This window comes from Anas acuta, chromosome 2 (assembly GCF_963932015.1).
Source record: "Anas acuta chromosome 2, bAnaAcu1.1, whole genome shotgun sequence".
NCBI lineage: Eukaryota > Metazoa > Chordata > Aves > Anseriformes > Anatidae > Anas > Anas acuta.
In genome coordinates this window covers 106,786,731-106,802,334 of record NC_088980.1, presented here as the reverse complement: position 1 = coordinate 106,802,334, position 15,604 = coordinate 106,786,731, and the positions used below count along the sequence as shown (strand labels likewise).

The following is a 15,604-nucleotide window of genomic DNA, read 5'->3' as shown; positions in this document are numbered from 1 at the left end:
GGTGGAGTGTGTGTGTGTCGAGGAGGGGGGGGAAGAGGAGGGAGTGAAGAGAGGAGGAGGGAGATGTGTTAAAGTTCTGTTATCTTAAGTTAGTGTTTTCTGCCCATCATCTCTATTATATATTCATCTTTGCACCTCTTAACAATTTAGAACTGGAACAAGGCAATTTGTTGAGGATTGCACAGAAATAGAAGTATTGATCATACTACATACACTCAAATCTGTCAAGACAGTAATAATGCTTATGCTGATTCTAGTAGGGGATATTATTTTTCTATATTCCCACTGAGTTAAATGGAGATGTAGTTGTTTTTTCGTCTTATGAGACTAACGAGACTGTTAATTTATTGTAAGAGTTTTGAATTTATCAGAATAAAACTCATTAAACCTGAAGAGAGCTAGGATACACTCAACCCTATTCCAAATGCAGTTTGACATTGTCTCTGGTGGAAATCAATGGGAGATATTCTATTTACTTTATTAAATGTAGAGTGAGATCTTCAAATATTTCACATAGAAATCTAGGGACACACTAAAATTAGACAAATTAAAGTCTAGATTTCTCATTTATACTTTCGCATATGACTTCTTAATGTAATGTTTTGATTGCCCAGAGACAAGGCTGACATAAATAAAATCAGTCTTTCCTCTCTACCCTATAAATATACTTACAACATTATTTTACTTTAAAGTAGTAAGCATATTTCCTAAAAACTGTGCTGTGTACAGAGACATAGAAACATGTATCTTTATAAATAGGCTTAAAAGACTCTTGCATAGCTCTATACATTTTTCTCAATCAAACAAAACAAATCAAAAACAGGAAAAAAAGATATATTATTCCCTAAATATGAAGTGATGTGTTCAAAAATTCTTGTTGGTGGATAAGCAAGTTTTCTCTGCATACTGCATTATGAATTATGGGTTCACACCTAATTCCCTTATGAGTCACAGCATTCCCACTGACTGTAAGTAGAATGCATTTAAGTAAATTGCTGGGCAGCAATTTTTCACAGTATCATCCATTTTCTTAACAGGCGTGTGGTAGTCTCATATTTGTCTGTATCTCAGCTAACACACGTATATAAGAGAAAAAAAAATCTCCCTACAAAATACATTGTATTCTGCAACTAGGCTGTGACCGATATGCTGTATTTATGAATAAAATATTTGTTCTTAATATTACAGGGTTGTGTCACCTCCATACCCATGCTGCCTTTCAGAATAGGCAGGACAAGATTGATACCCTAATGGGGTATCATTTCTCCTTCAAGATTAAGAGTTCCCATGCCCTTGGGAAGATCAGAATTCCCATACTTCCATTCACTCAACACCAACACAAAGTGCCTTTCATTCTGCCCATCCTTTATACAATTATGTGCTCATTGCACCCCTTTCTAAGGGGGACCCACATAAAAGTAGAAGACAGGAACTTCAAAAACTGGTGGCTTCAGCCTGAAAAGCAGCCACAACTGCTCACTCACTCCCCCTCATCAAAGGAAAAGGAGGAGAAAATATGATGGAAAAAGGATCAAGATTTGAGATAAGGATGGGGAGATCACTCACCAATTACCATCACAGGCAAAACGGACTCAACGTAGGGAGATTAATATAATTTATTGCTGATTGCGAACAGACAAAAGCAGTGAGAAACTAAAAGCAACAAGAAAGTGCCTTCCTCTCCATCTCCCCCCGAGCAGCACAGGAGAACAGGGAATGAGGGCTGTGGTCAGTCCCTAACACTTTGTCTCCACCCCTCCTTCAAGGTCACTCTGCCCCTGCTCCCTGTGGGGTCCCTCCCATGGGATGCCGTCCTTCTCAAACTGAGCCTGCGGGGGCTGCCCACAGGCAGCAGCTCTTCAAGCACTGCTCCCACATGGCTCTGACCCACAGGGTCCATCCCCCAGGAGCAAACTGCTCCAGCACGGGTCCCCCACGGGTGGGCGGCAGCTCGCCCCAGACCCCCTGCTCCTGCGGGGGCTCCTCTCCATGGGCTGCAGCTGCGGCCCGGAGCCTGCTCCTGCGGGGGCTCTCCATGGGCCGCAGCCTCCTCCAGGCCACATCCACCTGCTCCACCGGGGGCTCCTCCACGGGCTGCAGTGTGGAGATCTGCTCCATGTGGGACCCATGGGCTGCAGAGGGACAGCCTGCTCCACCAGGGGCCTCTCCACAGGCCGCAGGGGAACTGCTGCTGCCTGCCTGGAGCACCTCCTGCCCTCCTGCTGCAGTGACCTGGGGGTCTGCAGGGCTGCTTCTCACTGCTTTCTCCCAGCTGCTGTTGTGCAGCAAGTTTCTTTCTTCCCTTCCTTAAATCTACTCTTCTAGAGGCCCAACCTGTATCACTCCCTGGCTCAGCTCTGGCCAGCATTGTGTCCCTTTTGGAGCTGCCTGGAGCTGGCTCTGATCTGACATGGGGCAGCTGCTGGGCTCTGCTCAGAGGCTACCACTGCAACCCCACTGCTACCAAAACCTTGTCATGTAAACTGATACAGGACTATTTCTTTAGATCAAGGAACAGAAGAGTCTGTGATTTCTAAAGATTTAGGGTTATAACTCTGGTAATGGTCCATGTTGAGAGGACAATCTGAGTGACTGAGCAGTTAAGAGTGCATCACAATGCTAATGCACAGAGGATCATAGTGAAGATTATTGGAGTAACCTTAATTCTGCCTTTTTTACCCTTGGAGTGCCTAACTTTAATGCATTATTTTTCCTTTAATGTAGGCCTTTGGCAGTTGCAGTATTTCAGAGGTGGCAAGCCAAAGAGAACTATTACAACTATCTAATTTGACCTCCTATATAAAACAGGACACAATGTCACTTGCTGTTTTTACTTTGAGCCAATTAACTAGAGTGTGACTAAGCATGACTTTCAAAGACATTCAATTTTCACTGGAGGATTTCACAAGATGGACAATCCATTAGTTTTCTTGCTGGTTTGTTCCAACAGTTAATCACTCCCTCTGTTTAAAAAATATATGCTTCATTGCCTATCTGAATGGTTTCATGGTCTCAGCTTCCACCTATGGGTAATTCAGGTGGTTATTATTTATTTATTTTTATAATGTGGTGTGTTTTTTTTTTCTTTGGACTAAAGAACCCTTTATTCAACCGGTGTTCTGTCTCCATTAAGTTAAGTAAGTGTCTTAGTCACTGTAATCAAACCATATTAATGCATTAGTGTTGAGGGAGCTAAATAGCTTGTGCCTTGAAAGTATTTTACTGTAAAACAGTTTCTGCAGCCCTCAAAAGAATTTTGAAATTATTTTCTGCTCTTTTTTCTTTCATACTTTTCATAACATGGGAACAGAACTGTGCACTGTACTTAACAGCAAATGAGCAAACAAATTCATCAAACAACAAAGCCTACTGCCACCAACAGTAGCGACAGGTGGTAAGGGGGGTGCTTTACTATGGGACCTACCACTGCTGCAAGAGCAGGGTCTGTTGTGGAAATTCTCTGACCAGCCTAAGGTGTGTAGAGGAGGCAGCTAGTACTGCTGCCTTTACCAGGTCTGTGCCAGTCCAACATCAGATTTGTGCTCTTCCTTTCATCTTTTCACTTCTTTAGCTCTTCCCCTTTTGTTTCTTGAGAAGCATTTGGGGCTGCCAGATAAGCCTCCATTTTCTGCAGCACTCCTATAACTGTGTGACCAAACACATCAGCCAAAAATAGTATCTTAAACAGCTTTAGTGCTGGTGCAAATTAGTTACATCTCAGAGTTGCCTGAAGGCAATGTGCGAGGCTTGTTCTTCTGAAATTGAAAGGTTATAAGCAATAGGAAGCACCAGAAGAACCTTCAATGTCTATTTCTGTGTTTGCTGTTATTTCATGTATGTGTCATTGGAAGGTAATTAGAAGGAAGCTAGTTTGAATGACTGACATCACAGGACAGTTAATGCCATCTTCAATACAGCCAAAAAGACTCAGTTTAGACAAATGAAATAGATACAGGAGATATTCCTTCTTTTTCTACATTTGTCATGACAGATTATGATATTTATTTATTTTTTGTCCTGAGACAGAGAAAGCTGAAAAGGCAATTTTTTACTACCTAGTGCTCTATGATACCAGGATTACTTTTTTTTTTTTTTTTTTTTTTTTTTTTGCTTTCTAGGCCCATTTGTTCCTTCAAATGAATAAAACGTGTCTCTCTTTTGTTCCCTTATCTAAATATTCCTTATTCTTAAACAGGTTACAATTGGTGATATTTAACAGTTCTGACAGAGCACTGAGCTTTTTTGCCTCTAGCCTGATTTCAGCTCAGTTCAAATAATTTGGTGATGGGGATGTTTTCTTGGTGTGATGTATTTTTTTCCAGTGACCCTTAATGACTTTGGTACTAGATGAGATCAGTTCTGAATTCTTCTTTCGTTATCATAAAATTGTTCCCTTGCTTTCAACAAGTATTCAGATGCAATAGTGAGATCAATATTGCAGGTGTTAACAGGCTAAAAATTCCTGGTCTCTTTAGTGAAAAGTGCTGGTAAAGGATTCAAATGTGTAAAATGGAATATTCATTAAAACGCTCTTCACTCTACAATTTCCACTTTTCTTTTTTTTTTAAGTGAAAGTTCATGTTTCTTAGCAAATGTGCAGGAAACCCCATTAACATTAAACAGAGTCTCACGCTCAGTGCTGCAAAACTTGTCCATTGTATAAAGCTCACATAAAGACACTTGTCTTTAAACATACAATTGCCAATATAAACACAACTACTTCAATCATCCAGTAACAGATATCAGACAAAATTCATACAAATTCTGAATTCAAGCCTCCCTCTCAAAATTTGTTGATTTTACATTGATTGTATCATGGCAAAGACATGAAAAGGAAAGCAAAAATAAAAACTGTTGTTATTACCACTGTAGAAAAGGCAAAAGCTGCCATTAGGAAGTTTGCCTTTGCATTCTGTTAACCAAAGTGCCACCCTGACCATGCTCTCAAAAAGGGAATCTCATGTCTGCAATCAAATGCTGATAGAGGCAGCTGTATTACCTGGAAGCGTACAAGCTGTCTGCTTGCATTCCTCTTCACCAATTGCCACAATACAATTGCATTGTGCATCACTTCATTCCCCTCCACCAATGGCATTTTTGAGATGCATGAATCCTGGTCATTCAGTCTCAGCTACAGACTTCCAAGCATTTTGCGTAGTGTGGACAAGGTTCCATTTTATTCTGTGGTTGTACCCTGTGTAGTTGTTTATACTGACTGATGTGTGAAACTATCAGATCAGACACTGCTTTTAGTTTATTTATCGAGCTTTAAATAACCAAAACAGCGATGGAGAATTTAACAAGTTATTCTTGCTGTAGACAACAAACATCTAAACACAAAGAATGAGGGTGAAGGGAAACTGAGGGTTGTAGCTGTGAGACAACTGATTTTTCAGTTGTAGCCTATCCATAAATATGAGGGACAGTTTCCAATACTCAAATGCAACATAAAGGCTTGGTTTTTGTTTTTCTTTTGACAAAATAAATACATTATAGTTAACAGTACTCGCTTTCACTTGGCAAGCTCAGCTCCTTTTGGAAAATGCAGGAAGTGGGATGCAAGGAAACACAGAGAGGACACTCGTGAAGAGGAAGAAAGAAAGTGAGGTTTTCCTGAATTACCTCCAGCACTTGGCATTGGGAAGTGGCAAGCATCCTTCACTCACTCCCTGCATCATTTGAATTAAATAAGGGTGTCATACAAAGTCAAGTACTGGGGATACTGGGAAGAAATAGAGAAAAAATCAATAGAGAAATGGAGCACAAACTGAAAAACATCAATAAAGACATATAGGACTTTTCAGCTCCTCACACCGCCCTGCCAGGAGGAGGCTAGGTGTGCTCAAGGAGCTGTGCGGGGACACAGCCAGGACAGCTGGCCCCAGCTGGCCAAAGGGATATTCCATACCATGTGGCATCATGCCGAGCAATTAATATGGGGTGGCTGGACAGGGTGTGGGGGTATCACTGCTCAGGGATGGGGTGGACATTGGTCAGAAGGTAGTGAACAACTGCATTGTGCATCACTTCCTTTGTACATATAATTATTACTACTGTTATTATCGTTATTATTATTTCTGTTCTATTTCTTTTCTGTCCTATTTAACTGTCTTTATCTCAACCCACAAGTTTTTACATTCTTACCTTTTATTATATATTTTTTTTCTATTTTCTTTCTTATCCCGCCGTGTGTGGGAGTGGGAGAATGGCTGTGTAGTCTTTAGTTGCCTGCCAGGTTAAATCACAAGGGAGAGTGTACAGTTAAGATGCTCTTCTACCTCAAAATACTACTAAATACAATTTTAGAGCTCAGGGCCTCCAGACAGGACCTGTGTGCCTTCAGGCACAGGTGCAAACTGTTAGCACTATTCAGTGTTTGGGATGGCGAGATGGCCTCGCCACCTTTCCTGCTCGTGCAGCTGAACCAAGGGCAGTGCCACCAACCTCCATCCCCTGTACTTTGCTCCTCCTTGTTTCTCTCTACTATTCTATCTTCAAGCATCTGAAGATGCTTGAAAACACAGAAGTGAGTAAATGATGCAAAACCATGACTAAGTTGCACGCAAATTTCTGCTGGGAAATTCGCCAGGTTGCTATGGGTAACACACTCTGCGAGGAGCATCTGCTCTGTGACTGTCCTCCTCTGTCCTAGCACATTCGCTTTTACTCCACCGAGGCTTAAACAGACAGTCCTTGCTGACGTGTGGGAATACGTGAACGGGCTCTGAGATTCCCTTTCACAGAGTGGACATTTTGTATCTTTGCTGTCTTCTGCACGCTCTGTGTGATGAAACGCCCAATCCATGCAAAATTCACATGGGAGATCTATGCCTCTTTCTGCAAGAGCAAGATACAATCAGAATACATGGCAACAGGCCATGATATTAAGATTTTACACCTTTAACACCATTAAGATTTAACACCATTGACATTAACACCACAAACACACAAGAACGCACTGACACAATATACATGTATATATTAAAGCTCATCACCACTTTCAACATTTTAGAAGCAAACCTTCAGCATTTCCTGCCTGCATCTCTGATGCCTCATTCACATACATGTATGATTGCAGAAAGTGGCACTTGTCACGCTGCACTCCTGTTAACACAATTTGCAAAACCAACAAGCCCATCCTACAAAGGTCTCGTTCTCCCTACATGTATATCCCTACGGTGAAAATAGTCTGGAAACAGCCTGTTAGTTCAACAGTTCCACAGTATCCACAGTCTGGTGCATCAGATAGCAAAACAGCAAATCTGCTTCAAAGCCTGAATGTTAATCTGGGCTAGCTGGGTGCCGGGTAATTTCACAGGAAGAGTGTTGCACTCAAATATATAGGATCAGGGCATTTTTTTCCTCCTGGTTACACTTCTTCTGCAGAAGAGTATTTTCCACTAGACTGAGGAAACACTTACTTTTGGCAAACTGACATGATATATATTAGCCCACAGACATGCTAGAGGAGATGTTTTCCTATTTTTATGTTCTACCGTCAGTAATGCGTACTTTTGATCCCAGGTCTTTGCATTAGAAATTTCTGTGACCTCTACCTTTTTTCTTTTATTCCTGAAGCCCAGAGCAACCTGCCCACATCCAGACCCGCTTCAGTTCCATATGTGCAGCCGTTTTACTTGCAGTTTCCACAAACCCCACTTGAGATGACTGCTAGGCCTCTGCTACCATTCAGTGTAGGGCCTTCAAGAGACATAGAGGGTGCATGCTTGTAGCTGCGTTTCAGACAAGCAGGTTTCACCAGAAGCTTGTGACATGACTTTTTTTTTCATGTGACACTGGTTTCTATCTCTTGTCTGCTTCAATCACTCAGCAAAAATCACCACAGGGAAATGGGTAATTGTCTCACATGCAGTAGTTTAAATAATCTGCAATTTTACTGTTATTGCCCGGTACTGCCAAATCTTAATAACCTTTAGGCCTACTGCTCCCTGTACGTGCTTTATAATATTATCTATAGCAATTACAGTCAGGCAGTGTTCCTGCACCTCCAGGTAGAAAGGAGGAAGGTTTTAGCTCAGCTTGGAAGCTCACCAGAGAGCACTGCTGGCTTCAGACCACTTGGCAAACTCCTGGGATGGTACAAGTGATGAAAAAGATGACACAGTTTGGCAGTAGCAATGTTTCATTTTTCAACAGGTCATAGTTGTGGAGATGTAATCTGGATACACACAGGCTTGCTGTGTTTTAGCCTCTCAGTGAGAGTTGCTCCTGATACAACTTGAAACATGTAGCACTCATTCAAAAGTAGATTACAAAGAAAGCAGAAAGAGGAAACCAAGGGCTGTACTTTCACTGTGGTAACCGTGCTGTCTTCCACTAGCGGTTTAATTAGGACCATGTGCACTACAGTGGAACCTGCCCCTGGATATTGAGCACATTCACTTTGTGCTGGGCACTGTGCAGGTGTAGCAGAAACACAGAGCATAAGAGGCACGATTTGCTGGTCAACACAAGGGTCCTGGTGGACACGGTGTTGGCCATGAGCCAGCTATGTGCCCTTGCAGTAAATTAAGGCTAGTGGTATCCTGGGCCGCATTAGGTGTGTCACCAGCAGGGAGGTGACCCTACCCCCTCTACTCAGGGCTGGTGAGACCAAACCTGGATTTCTGTGCCCAGTTCTGGGCTCCCCAGTGGAAGAGACACGTGGAGCTACCACAAGAGTCCAGCCACGGGCCACTAAGATGACTGTGGAAGCAGAGCTCTGTCCTATGAAGAAAGGCTAGGGGAGATGGGACTATTTAGCATAGAGAAGAGGGTGCTTAGAGGGGCTTTCAGCAATATGTATAAACATCTGAAGGGAAGGCACAAAGAAGGAACCAGGCTCTTTTCAGTGGCATCCAGTGACAGGACAAGAAGCAGCGGGCACAAGCAGGAGCCCAACACACAGGTGGTTTTGTCTGAATGCGTGGGTGGCCGAGCACTGGCACAGGCTGCCCAGAGAGGCCGTGGGGTCTCCTCATGGAGACCTTCAGAAGCCGCCTGGCCGTGGTGCTGGGCACCCTGCTCTGGGTGGCCCTGCTGGGGCAGGGGGCAAAAACAGGCCTGGCAGTCCCGGCTGCACAGCCAAAATACAAATTTGCTTTCATAGTATCTAAAACCGGGTAGATAATATACGTCTTATAACGAATAATTTTAAAAATATACGTGATGCAGCTTGGCGAGCAATTCGCTAAACGTATTTGTCTGATATAGGCACATTACGAGAGATGACTCAGGAAGAGTTGCAACTTTTAAAGCTTTATTTATCCATTTTATTTATTAAATAAAATAAAGCAAAATGTGAGGGAGGCGGGCGGTGACAGGCGCGGCCGCAGCTCTCCTCTCCCCGGCTGCCTCAGCGCTGCCTCAGCGCCGCGCGGGGCCGTTAGGAGCGCTGAGGCGCCGCCAGGAGCGCGCGGCGCGCGGCCGGCCGGGGCACGCTCCCCTCAGCGCTCCCGCCCACAGGGCCGCGAGGAGCCGCGGCCCCGCCTCACGCTCCCGCTCCCGCTCCCGCTGCCGCTCCCGCTGCCACCGCCGGGCGCGAGCGGCCCCGGCCCCGCCCCCGCGCGCCGCCTTCGTGCCCGTGCCTCGCTCGGGGAGGAGGGAAAGGGGAGGGAGGGAGGGAGGGGGGGGGCCGGGCTCGCACACGCGGGCGGGTGCCCGGCGCCCGTTGTGGCGCGCGCCCCCCCCCACTCTCTCTCTCTCTCTCTGTGCTCCTCTCCACGCTCCCCGGCTGAGGCGCGCCCTGCTCGCACCGCGCATGCACGTTCTGCCCCCCCCCCCCCCCCCCCACCAACCACCACCACCTCCCGCCGCCCCCGGCGCGCGCGCGCGCACTGAGTGCTCGTGCAGGAGGGCGGCGGTGGCGGCCGCACAGACGCGCGCGCAGACCCCCCCCCCCCTCCCCTCCCGGCCCCCCCGGTCCCCCCTTCCCCAAATCTCCCCCCCCCCCTCCCCTCCCCGTCCCCCTCCCTTTATCCCCGCTCCCCCCATCCCCGCTCCCCGTCCCCCGGCGGCGGCAGCGAGCGGCGGCGGCGGGCTCCGTGCGCGCGCGCGGGCGGGCGGCAGGTAAGCGCGAGCCCTCCCCCCCCCCCCCCCCTCCCCTCCTCCTCCTCCTTCTCCTTTCCCTCCTCTCCCAACGGCAGCGCCGCGCGGGGGACGCGGGCGCCGCCGCCGCTGCTGCTGCCGCCGCCGGGTGCGCGCGGGCGGCGCTGCAACAAAGGGGCGCGCGGCCTGGCGGCGGAGGCGGGAAGGGAGGGAGGGGGGCGCTGCGCAGCCCCGTGAGGCGGCGCCGTGTGTGCAGGGGGGTGGGGGGAGAGGCCGGGAGCGCGGGCGGCGCCTTCCTGCCGCGGGTTGCTGAGCGAGGGACGGGCCCCGGCGGGAGCCCGCCCGCCCGCCCGCGCCGCGTCCTCGGCGGCGGCGGGTGCGCGGCGCCGCTCCCGCGCTCCGCCCGCTGTGGTGCGCGGCTGGCCTGGGACAAAGGAGGGGCGAGATCGCTGCCCTGAACACACACACACACACACACACACACAGAGCTTCGTGGTTTGTGTGCTTCAAAGATCAAATATCAAATACAAAAAAACAAAAAAAAAGAAAAAAAAATACGCTTCCTTTTCAGCAATAACAACATCTGGGTATATACGACAACGAAAATAATGTCGGTTTTCCATAATGTCGGTTTTCCTCCTTTTTTTATTCTTTTTCCTTTTTTTTTTTTATTATTACTTAAGCCCACCTGCTGCTACACACTTGCAGCGTGCTGGCTGCTTCCATGCACAGCGGCAGCTGCCCGCCTGTCAGCTGCTTCCCTTTCACGTACAGTCAAAAAAAAACCAATAAGGATAAGTAGGAGTTCAGGAGCGGAGCATCGTGCACGTGAGGTGATGGAGGGAGGTGTTGGAACCAGCTGTTGGGTTGCCCTCCTCTCTCCAGTGCGTTTCCCGTCTCTGCCACAAGTGTCTGCCTCTGGGAAATGGGGATTGAGTAACACAAACTCTGTATCTTTCACCATCCCTCTGCCATTCAAGTATCTCCATCGTTTCTTTGGAGATCTGGTGCCCTTGGTCTCGCTGCATCCACCTCTTGGTCTCTCAGTGCATCCGTCTGCAGCCCAACGTGCTGTCCTTCCAGCTGCTGCCTGCTTACCACTCTCTCCACTGGTCTTGGTCTGCTCACTAATTCAGCAGAATTCAGTCTTTTTGATGGCTTAATAGGTTAGCTGTGTTGATTCCTGTAGAAGTTTTTCTGTCTTTCAGCACTAGTCCAAAGTAAGTAAGTAACAAGAAAAAGTAACAAGAAAGCAGAGTCAGGGAAGTGCTGAAGCCAGATGAAAGCAAATGTGTGGTTTTTGGACAACAGTGCTATCAAATTAATTTACGGAGTCATTGGTAGGATAGGGCATTTTAATAGTATTTACAGAATCATTGTAAATAATGGCAAATGCTGTGCTTTAACACGCTAATTTAAAATAACTTGTGTAATATATTTTATCATTTCTTAAAATGCTACTGTCTTTCTGTCTTTCAGGCTGAAGGTGGCCCATTGTAAGGGTTAATCATCTGTCAAATACTTAATAACCATTTATTCAGAAAATTTCCTGCATTGTTCATGGTAAGGCTTATATTTGGTGTTTCACGTTTTAGTTGGATATGCTGACACATTTGGAGTTTTTCCTCAATTTTCAGAATGAAGATTTAGTGAATGACTTCTGCTGCAGTTGGATCACACGTTTTCAAGGAATTGCAACTTCACAGGGAAAGTTTCCCGTTGTGGATGACTGAATCAGTATTTGAATAATTAATATCTAATGCAAAAAATATCCTCTACAAGTATCTATGTGTCCTACAAAGTGTGTAATCTGGGGAGAGATTTTTATATTTGCAGTTATTTATATGTATTTACAATATTTTTTATATATTCAAAAACTTAAAAGAGGTTTAAGAGTAATGTTTTTATACTCTGAAAGGCTTTTCCTGGTCCTGTTAAACTAAAAAATTTACCTGGCAATTCTTTTGGAGTGTAAATGGCATCAGCTGTTGGGATTTTATGGTTTAGACTACTTTGTTACAAAGCTTTTCCTTGTTATTTTACAGGAGTTTTTCATCAGTATGTCTGAAACCATTAAGTACAATGACGATGATCACAAAACTGTGTTCCTGAAAACATTAAACGAACAACGATTGGAAGGAGAATTTTGTGACATAGCTATCGTGGTTGAAGATGTTAAGTTCAGAGCACATAGGTGTGTGCTTGCTGCCTGCAGTACCTACTTCAAAAAGCTTTTCAAAAAACTAGAAGTCGATAGTTCATCAGTAATAGAAATAGATTTTCTTCGTTCTGATATTTTTGAGGAGGTTCTCAATTACATGTATACTGCAAAGATTTCTGTTAAGAAAGAGGATGTAAATTTGATGATGTCTTCGGGCCAGATTCTTGGTATCCGCTTTCTAGATAAACTCTGCACGCAAAAACGTGATGTGTCTAGTCCCGAAGAAAACACCCAGTCCAAGAACAAGTACTGTCTAAAAATAAACCGTCCTATTGGGGAACCTAATGATACCCAAGACGATGAGGTGGAAGAAATTGGAGATCACGATGACAGTCCATCTGATGTGACAGTGGAAGGAACTCCCCCCAGTCAGGAAGATGGAAAATCACCTACCACTACCCTGAGAGTTCAGGAGGCGATTCTGAAAGAGCTGGGAAGTGAAGAGGTTCGAAAAGTAAACTGCTATGGCCAAGAGGTAGAGCCCATGGAAACAACCGAATCAAAAGACTTAGGATCCCAAACCCCTCAGGCTTTGACATTTAATGATGGCATAAGTGAGGTGAAAGATGAACAGACACCAGGCTGGACGACAGCAGCCGGGGATATGAAATTTGAATATTTGCTTTATGGTCACAGGGAACACATAGTATGTCAGGCTTGTGGTAAGACCTTTTCTGATGAAGCACGACTGAGAAAACATGAAAAGCTACACACTGCTGATAGACCATTTGTTTGTGAAATGTGTACAAAGGGCTTTACCACACAAGCTCATTTGAAAGAGCATCTGAAAATACACACAGGTTACAAGCCTTACAGTTGCGAGGTATGTGGAAAGTCTTTTATTCGGGCACCAGATCTAAAAAAGCATGAAAGAGTTCACAGTAATGAGAGGCCATTTGCATGCCATATGTGTGATAAAGCTTTCAAGCACAAGTCCCACCTCAAAGACCATGAAAGAAGACACCGAGGAGAGAAACCTTTTGTCTGCAGTTCCTGCACTAAAGCGTTTGCTAAAGCATCTGATCTAAAAAGGCATGAGAACAATATGCACAGTGAAAGAAAACAAGTTACTACAGCCAATTCCATCCAGAGTGAAACAGAACAATTACAGGCAGCAGCTATGGCTGCTGAAGCAGAGCAGCAATTAGAAACTATAGCCTGTAGTTAAAAAAAAAAAAAAAAAAAAACACAGAAAATTTATCAGAAATAATATAAAAATTGAACAAAATCTATTGTTGGTATACATTTAGACTGATAATTATCTTTTCCAAAAAGAAAAAAAAGCAACTATTTTTAGAAGATTTGAATGCTACATAGGAACACAAAGCATTGCTTGGTTAGGTATTTTAAAATATTTCAGAGATGGGTATTCTTAGAATATAAAATAGTTTTGTTGACATTAGCAGTACAATGCACTAATACCTGATTTAATTTAAGAGTATGATCAAGTTCTCTATAAAACAGGGATCGTCACTGGCTGATGTTTTGCTTCATCCAGTATGGGATACTACGTATGGTATAGACATCAAAACGAGTGAGTTATATTTTAAAATGCTGAGATCTCAGAACATACCAAACATGGGAAGGAAGTACTTGTTTTTCATAGTTTTGAAGGTGCTATACCTACAGTTTTGGAGAAACAACCGTTAATTCCCTAGGTTCTGTAATTCCTCCTTTTTTCACCCAAGGTAGGTGCTAGAGGTTGGTACCATAGACTGTACTGGAGGGCGGCGATCAAATCAAAATTGCTTCTTATTCCACTCCCTCAAATATCCTCTCATGTTAATTGAGGTGGCAAGTTTTATGGACTAGTAAGTACTTGCTTTCCTGAAAAAATGGCATTATTCACAATGGTCCAGGCTGGCAAAGAAGAAGGGTCATTGCACTCACTAGTCCCTTCTCTGGGGAAAAAAGAGTCTGACTCAATTGTTTCTATGTTCATTTTAGAAATCTTATGCAGGCCCCAGGAGATGGGATGGAGCCACAAAGGAAAAAAAGATGCATCGTGGAGAAGGAGATTCTTTCCTTACTCAGGCCCGTAGAAATGAGTTAAAGCTAATACAGCCTGAGGCTGTAGTTATTATTATGCAGCTTTCACTTCACCTAACCTAGCACAGTTAAGGCGAAGGAGTGTTTCTGGCAGCACAGGAGAATTAGCTGCATTGGTGAGTGACTGGAATTCACTGCCAGACCTCCAGAGTTTCAGAGCACAGCCATGGGCTATCACATACCCGCCAGCAGTGTTCAGACTGTGGGTTTTTATATCTTGACTTGTCACACCAGCTAATAGGTCCTGTTAAGGTTCAAAGCTTCCACCCTCTGGCATGCCACCTCTCAGCGAGAGGGAGACCTCAGTGGGTGATTTCAGTCATAACTGGTTCAGAATCAGTGTTCACTATTAGTCTGTTACTTAGAGTTGCCTGTTTTGTTTTGTTTTTTATTTTTTTCCAGACAAGCTGAGGTAGATGCTGCTAATTTAACTGTTAACTCACAGAGTCAGCAAAATACGTAGTCTTTGGATTGCAGTCTGCTATGTGTACTCAACAGGAGAAGACACAATAACAGTGATAATGTGATCCAAAGGGATTTTGAGCCTTTATTTTAAATTTGTAAATATTACAACTGTTGTCAACGCTTCATTTGAAGTTGGAATGGGCAAAAAATGCACTCTTGGGCACGTGGTTGGATAACATTGGTCGTTTGCAAAACCTATATCATATTGAAGTGTTAGACCAGGTTCTGGTAAGTTACTGCGTGGCAAATCACATCTTGCATTTCTAAATAGAAATGGAAAATAGCGTTTTTGGAACTGTTATATGAAACTTTGCTTATTGTTTTCGTTTGTTTGTTTGTTTTACAGTTTCATTTTATACATGTACCCATCAGGTTAAGCAATTATCTTAAAATGCCAATAATCATTTGAAAGCTGGTCTGTAAATAAAACACGAATTTAATATTTTAGAAAATGTAAACTTTGGACTTTTACCAATATATTTTTTTAAAATGTTGCTTCATTTTACATTCAGTAATATTAGTTTGTAAACAAACTATACATTTTGTATCTGTGCAACATCAGAGGATGTGTATTCATTGCATTTTATTGGTTCTCTTGAGGAACATGATAAATGACCATTGTTAAAATGTTTTATTGTATATGATCACAGATAAAGATAGTAGGTCCAGAATGGGATCTACTTTTTTCTTTCTAAGAATAGTAGTCTTGCTATGTTTTCTTATCTTTTGTTCATTTCTTTTTCTTAGATGATAAAATTGGGGTGGTTAAGTGTGCATAAAACAAATCTGCTGTGAAAAGACGTCAGAAGCATACAAGGCGGA

The 15,604-nt window shown here is 44.1% G+C and overlaps 1 protein-coding gene across 1 annotated transcript; it reads left to right on the top strand.

The window, feature by feature from the left end:
• Positions 1 to 9,926: 9,926 nt before the first annotated feature.
• ZBTB14 (zinc finger and BTB domain containing 14) lies at positions 9,927 to 15,480 on the top strand. The gene is made up of 3 exons (XM_068671540.1): positions 9,927 to 10,068; positions 11,527 to 11,610; positions 12,093 to 15,480. Exons 2-3 carry the CDS (start codon positions 11,608 to 11,610, stop codon positions 13,434 to 13,436), a joined length of 1,347 nt encoding a protein of 448 aa, XP_068527641.1. The 5' UTR covers positions 9,927 to 10,068; positions 11,527 to 11,607; the 3' UTR covers positions 13,437 to 15,480.
• The last annotated feature ends 124 nt before the right edge of the window (positions 15,481 to 15,604 follow it).